The 7,266-nt window shown below is 34.5% G+C and overlaps 1 protein-coding gene across 2 annotated transcripts; it reads left to right on the top strand.

The window, feature by feature from the left end:
• The first annotated feature begins 459 nt into the window (after positions 1–459).
• Positions 460–4,654, top strand: LOC141605322 (putative protein phosphatase 2C 9). Of its 2 annotated transcripts, none has more exons than XM_074424034.1 (6): positions 460–851; positions 980–1,050; positions 2,023–2,262; positions 2,472–2,748; positions 3,789–3,943; positions 4,232–4,654. In XM_074424034.1, exons 2-6 carry the CDS (start codon positions 1,018–1,020, stop codon positions 4,367–4,369), a joined length of 843 nt encoding a protein of 280 aa, XP_074280135.1. In that variant the 5' UTR covers positions 460–851; positions 980–1,017; the 3' UTR covers positions 4,370–4,654. The 2 variants fall into 2 exon arrangements, with proteins under 2 accessions (XP_074280135.1, XP_074280136.1); XM_074424035.1 differs by having other exon boundaries at positions 511–851; positions 2,023–2,212; positions 2,449–2,748.
• The last annotated feature ends 2,612 nt before the right edge of the window (positions 4,655–7,266 follow it).

Below are 7,266 nucleotides of genomic sequence, written 5' to 3'. Positions count from 1 at the left end.
CACTATTATATAAATAACTTATTTATAAAAAAAATTATATACTGTACATTTATTATAAAGGGTCTAAACTAGTCTTTTATTAATTAATTAACCTAAGAGAGTACCTTATGTGCTTAATTACCATCCTAAAAATCTCAACTTTTTTTGCTTTTCTTTATCTGTCCTCAAGAGTCAAGAGTAGACCTGACAAAGCTGACCCCACCTGATTAATCCGACTCGATAAGGCTGTCCCAAGACCCGAAAATGACCCGAAATGCATCACCCGAAAGTGACCCGGCCCGAAAATGACCCGGCCCAAAGTGACATGATAATTGATAAGTGATCCAAAATGACCCAAAATGACTTAATCAAGGCAAAATCATGACCCAAAATGACTCAAACGATTCATATTGACCCGATCCAAAATGATCCGATCCAAAGTGACCCAAACAAAAAAATGACTGAAAATAGCCCATCTAAGAATTTTCGAACAAAAAAAAATCTCACCTTTTTTCCCTTCCTTATTAACTCTTCTCCTTTCCATTTCCCCCTTCATTTCTTTCCTTTCTTCCTTTATTTCATTCTCTCTTCTTCCATTCTAATCACTCCAAATTTAAACAATTGCTTAGTAAAATTGTTCAAAATACCCCTAAACAACAACAACCCAATCACCATTTTTCAATAACATTTTTTTTAGTATAAAGCCCATTTTTATTTTATTTTGATTTTTTCTACTTAAGAATTAAAATTATATTATTGCAAAATTCTCCTAATTAATAATGATTATGCATACCAACTATTGTTAATGATCGCTTCTTAGACAGTGACCCCTAAACCATTTAAGCTGATATATTCTTAATTACGTAGGTTTGGTGAGTATTTTTCATGTGCCCAATTCAATTTATTAACATTTATATTATTATAATTTTTTAGTTTAATGTTTTGTTGACTAAGTGACTAATTTGTAAATGGGTTGTTTTTATTTGTTGATATAATCAAGGAATTAAAGTTGTTCTTGTTGATCATCAAATTGTGCACATGGACAAATTATGTTGCTGCAATGCTTCTGAGGTAATTCTGTCACTTGATGCAACTTTTTGTTTAGTTTATTGTTTTTTTTTTTTTTTTTTTCAGTTAGGATATAATTAATGAAACAAATTCCGATTCACTGGATATATCACGTCATCGTACACCCTAACAATCATGATTAATAATCTATAATTGTGCCATGATCACTTGATGTTATGCTATGGAATTATGGTAATTGTTGAGGAAATATGGGTTTTGAATTATTGAAATTGTTGTATAGGATTTGTCTGGTGTTATGGGTTTACGAATTTACGATTACGTTTTAGATTACAGTAAAAATGTGAACTTGGTACTCAGTAATCAGTACCAGCCACAAAACCCTATTAGAGTTATTCTCGGCTGCTGTATCGCGATTTCAGGAGGTCTGCATGATTAATAGGCTATTATTGTGGGTGTTTAGTTCTGTTAATTTGCCAATTAGCAATTTTAGTGCCTTAAACAAAAAAATGACAGTAGTGGTTACAAAGAACCTGTTTTACACAAACTCTTGTGTGAGGCGGCCTTACATAAGAATTTGTGTATGGAAGAGTTATGTTGATTGTTGAGGAAAACCGAGTTTCAAATTGTTGAAACTATTGTATAGGATTTTAAATTTTTTGGTGTATGTGTTTAAGATTTTGCGTTAGATTAGTAAAAGATGTGAACTTGGTAATCAGTAACCAGTACTCAGCCTCAACCCTGTTAGGGTTATTCTCGGCTGCTGTATCGCCATTGGCGGGTTCAGGAGGTCTGCATGTACCCAACCTTACCTAAAAGTAGTTTTAAGTTATTAACAAGCCAATTTTCCAAAATTTTGGATACTTTTTATTGAAATTGATTTATTTTTTGAAAAGCAATTAGATGAGATTAATGGGTTTTATGAAATCTCAATATTTTGAAGTATTACTACTTCATAATTGCACATTGTTGAAGTTGAATGGAGCGAAATATAAATTTGGTTTTGCTGTATTTTAGATTGCTGGGAATCAGATTTCATGGTCTTCTGGGAAAGGGAAAAGCCATCAAGGTCAAATGACGTTTGGTTACAGTCTGGTGAAGGGTAAAGCTAATCATCCTATGGAAGATTATCATGTCGCTAAGTTCGAGCAGATGCAAGAACATGAGCTTGGACTGTTTGCTATATTTGATGGTCATATGGGGAATGGTGTGCCTTCCTATCTACAAAAGAACCTATTTTCAAATATTCTGAATGAGGTTTATTATTGACTATTGAGTTAAAAATTATGCATCTTATTTATTATGCGAGTCTTGCATGAGACGGTCTCACATACTTGTATGTTTCTCGTCTAACTATATGGTTAATGGGTTAGTGTCACATGTGAGATCGCCTCCTGTATGTCTGTATGTATTTCTTTGAACTGCTCTGAAATGTGACAGTAGAGTATCGCCTGGTTGCTTTTCAGGAAGAGTTTTGGGTAGACCCTAGAAATGCGATTTCAAACGCCTATGTGAAAACTGACAAAGCAATTTTGTCTACGAATTCGGACCTTTCAAGAGGTGGTTCAACTGCTGTGACTGCTATTATCTTCAATGGGCGGAAATTATGGATCGCGAATTTAGGAGATTCTCGAGCAGTTCTATCAAAAGGGGGTCAGGCTTTACAGATGAGTGTTGATCATGAACCCAGCACAGAGAGAGGAAGCATTGAGGACAAAGGAGGATTTGTTTCAAATCTGCCAGGTTTATTAACACATCCTATCTTGTCATTCGCTTTCTAATAGTCGTAGTAATTATCTGTCTCGCACTCTCGCCTCTCTTCACCAGTCTGCTAAAATCATTATAAGCCAAGAGAGTTGTTTGTAGAAGTGTTATAGACATGTTTAAGTGTCAATTGACTTACATGGCTACATAGTGGTGGATCTTAGTGTAAGAAATAAGGGAGTCAATGTTTGAACCCTTGACCTTCGTCCTTCAGATAGAATATTCATAGCTCAACTATGGATCCAAGTAGGCCAAGTATATTATATATACCAAAATGTATATGAATGTAATGAGCGAGAAGGTCACTGCGCGTACTCAAAATAATATGAAATTTGAGTAACATAGGGCTTGATTGTGAGGTGTGATTTGTGTGACCATATATAATATGTAGACAAGACATCAATGGTTGTGACTCTTGTGAGCAGGATTGTTGTTCTGTTTGGCGCTTAATGTTGTTATTTTCAGTGATATTTCTGAACTTTCTGTCATGATCTGAATATGCGAGATGCCTTAGTGAGAGCAAATACTAGCAATATGTCAACTTTATCATCCCTCGTACTCCTTGAATGGTGCTCTTCAGACTTCTGTCTAGTTTTATCAGTGGGATGAAAACATGTCATCGTTTGAGGTTTAGTGACATCGGATGCTAAATTTATAGGTGCCATTTAATATTTTAAGTCAATTGAGGGTTTATAGTTCATTTCTTGTTTAGGCTATCTCATCCGTAAGACGTACTTGGTCACGTTGACGTTGATCAGATATGCCAGTAATCTGGATTTATGCCTTTCGTGTGCTACTTTATATGGTGTGCCTGTCTAGTCTAACTGGGATTCTCAATTAGGGAAGCCTGTAAAGGGTAATGGATCAAGCAACATTTTTTTAAGTCGTTCTATGAAAATGAATACTTCCCGAGAATCCAAGTCTAAGTTCTTCATTGTTTAAAATCAACTAATATATGAAGATGAGAGTACATCATACTTACCTGCAAAAAATAACCTGGGAGTTTTGTTATCTATTAGGAGATGTACCTAGAGTGAATGGTCAGCTAGCGGTTTCTCGTGCTTTCGGAGACAAGAGCCTCAAGTCACATCTCCGTTCTGATCCTGATGTTCAAGAAGCCAATATTGACTTCAATGCCGATATCCTCATACTCGCAAGTGACGGTCTTTGGAAGGTGACTCTTATACCATATCCTAGTTTTCAACTTATATAGTTAATAATATCCCCTTCATTCCATATACATTGTCGACTTGTCGTAGTTTAAAAATGATCTGAAAATAAATCGTTTAATTCCTGAACATGACAATTGTATTTCTGCATATTTACGGAGAAATTAATCGTCAAAGTTGACATCAGCTTAACCACTAAAGCCAAATGGGAACAACAAACTTAGGAGTTGGGATGGAGAAAGTCTTCTAATTAGTTTTTAAGCAAAACATTGTAATTTCGATGATCCATCCAGGTGATGAACAATCAAGAAGCGGTCGACATTGCAAGGAAGATAAAAGATCCACATAAGGCGGCAAAGCAATTAGCAGCTGAAGCATTGAAAAGGGAAAGTAAAGATGATATCTCTATTATTGTCGTAAGATTCCGGTGACGGAACTTTGTGAGTCAGGGTCATGGTTCTGAGCTGAAGCAAACTTTTTTTTTTTGCTCAACTTATATTTCTTCTATTAGAAAGAAGAAGAAGAAGAAAAAGTCATGCTCAAATTTATTTATCTACATATTTTTTGGCCACCATTATTCAATGTATATTTTTTTGTGATCGGCAGGAAATGGATGGTAGGAACAGTACTAATCATTGTGGTTTGTAGACAAATGTATACTTTTTGTTACAGTTTGTCGAAGATGAATCTAAATGGAGTGCTTTAGTTAATAGCAATTCATGGACTATACAACCAGATGTATATGTTGTACGGTGTAGAACCTGAGCTTTGTGTCAAAGTATCCGAGCTTTATATTAAAGAATATGAGCTTTATTCGAAAGTATTGAGTTCATTCATTTACACATTAAAAACATGAAATTTAAATTAGCTCAGAAAAAAATACACGTTAGCTCGAATTCTTATACTTTGTTGTACCATGCTTATGGTACAACTGGATGTATAATCCTATTTGTGAGTTAATAGGATACTCCGTAATTGTTACCTCCTGTTGGTTTTAGTTAATGACAACACACCCCTCTTGGAGGTGATTATACTAGCACTCGATTAAACGAGGCAAGAAAACCTACTTCGACTCTTTCGCAGGCTTTCTTGCCACCATTTTAGGCCTGGGTGACATTTCAGGGTTAACAAGCTCTTGTCAAGTAATTTAGTAATTTTCAGTTCAAAGTTGGGCTTTGCCCCTGAAGTCGAGTTAATAGATCCGATTAACCGATAGACATCCTCGCCTATCAAAACCACCCCTACTAAACAATGAAGAAATTGGAAGTATTTAGTTCGAATGTTCCAACTTATTTTTAGTTTTTTCTATGCAGTATCATATATTCATATTAGTTTGCTCCCGCGAAAATTTCTCGCCACCTTAATGTCAAATTAGGGTTCCACCACTGGCTTTGTACTTTGTAGCTAGCTCAATAACTTTACAAATAAACTCGGGTTGTGAATACAGCTTTTTTCGTCCAACAATTAACTCAAATTGGTGATAGTACAGTCTTGTTTTCTCAAGATCCAAAATTAATAAGGCACTCCAAATACATGCCTTTTTTCTTTGGCATAAAATGAAGCACAAACGGTAGATTATTAGACTATCATTATCAAAGAAATTCTTGACCGTTCATGACAATTAAAGAGCAAAAAAAAAAAGAAAAGTAAATATAAGTGTGCGACCGTTCAGCAAAACATAGAAGAATATGGCCTTCTGACAACCTGCATGACCACAATTCATGCCCACTTTGGTGACCGCCATGTGTCAAAAAATAAGTGGATAGTAGCACCTTTTAAATAAAAAGAAATAATAAAAACAAATTAGCCCAATAATAGTTTGGCATGTGGGCATGTGGCATATTAAAATTGAGTAAAAAGTAAGAGAGAGAAGGTAGGTTAAGGTGGTCATTGATAAACATCAAATAAATGGTGTAGGTCAAATAAGGTGATCATGAATATAAAAGTAATATTTGTAACTGTGACCTAGGTCATGACCTTTCATTGATAAAGATGGTCTTAGTTTCATCCACATGACTTTACGCGTTCAGTTAGTTTCATAGCGCAAATTCAATTAGTTTCATAGCGCAAATTCAACGGTTGAAAATGAATAAAAAAAGGCTCTTGACTAGGGAAGAAGTATCAAGAATAAGAAAAACTAGCCGTCTTCAATGAGATTTTGTGAGTTCCAAATAACGCACCTCGTGCGTGCTCAAGCACAATGCCCAATGAGATAATACCTTGGGACACCATACACGCTCCCCTTTTGCGTAAGGCTCGGCTATTGATCAGCCACAATACTAAGCAATTTCCCCACATTTTCTTCTAGTTCTTTTATTATGACATTCGAATTGGTATAGACTACTTTTACCTCTTTACATATCAAGCCGGGAAAGTGGCAAATAAGCCCCAAATGTTTGTCACTATGTGCAAATTAGCTCCATAACATTTTATACGTGCAAATTAACCCCATTAGTTATATCCGATGTGCAAATCACCCCAATTAGAGATTTCCGAGTAAATTTTTCGCCGGAAATATTGACGTGCCATCGGAAAGATGACTAGGATAGATTAAATTAAATAATAAATTTTAAAAAAAAACATGATTTTAAATATTGGCAAATTTCAATTTATTGCTTCCTATCTTCTTCATCGCCATTGTTAAATTTTAGTTCTTACGTCTGTTTATTGCTTCCTATCTTCTTTCGCCTTTAGATAATAAATTAACCCCATTATTTTTATTTCTTACATCTGTTTATTGCTTCCTATCTTCTTCATCGCCATTGTTAATTTTCGAGCTCAAACCGTGTAAAAATGGCGGTATATAAGTGTACTGTGCATAAACTCCATTTTCCCCAAATTTCAATTTTTTTTTTCAGTTTTTGTGATACTTGCTAAACTTTAATTACAAAAATGGTGGATGATATATGAGTATAGACTATAGTCACACAATTTTCATTTGAAAACACCAATTTGCTTGCAAATGAAAATTGTGTGACTATAGTCTATACCAATTCAATAGTTCTTTTTGTTTGAAATTGTTTTTTTTTTTTTAATTACTTCTAATGGTTATTCTACTTTATGCAGGTACTCAGGTAGTATCACTGTGTGGATTTAGTGATAGAACAATCAGATTATTAAGGTCTTTTCTTATATAAATACCCGTCAATTTTTACGTTTATCTATTCTCTATAACAATCAAATACGGAGTAGTCTATTATTTGTGCATTTGAGCACACTGGCTATCATAATTGCTATGTATGGTTTTGATATTTTATAAACAAATTAACGTCCACTTAGACTAAAAGACTATAGATAGTGATAGGACGTATAAGATGAGAAAGTATAT

The sequence above is a fragment of the Silene latifolia genome, chromosome 10 (assembly GCF_048544455.1).
Source record: "Silene latifolia isolate original U9 population chromosome 10, ASM4854445v1, whole genome shotgun sequence".
In the NCBI taxonomy this organism is placed as follows: Eukaryota; Viridiplantae; Streptophyta; class Magnoliopsida; order Caryophyllales; family Caryophyllaceae; genus Silene; species Silene latifolia.
This window is presented reverse-complemented; position numbering and strand designations above follow the sequence as displayed.

Coding starts and splice junctions, on each gene's coding strand:
- LOC141605322 (XM_074424034.1), top strand. CDS start 1,018: ATGGACAAATTATGTTGCTGCAATGCTTCTGAG. Junction 2,263..2,471: donor TTTCAAATATTCTGAATGAG/GTTTATTATTGA, acceptor GTTGCTTTTCAG/GAAGAGTTTTGGGTAGACCC. Junction 3,944..4,231: donor CAAGTGACGGTCTTTGGAAG/GTGACTCTTATA, acceptor TGATCCATCCAG/GTGATGAACAATCAAGAAGC.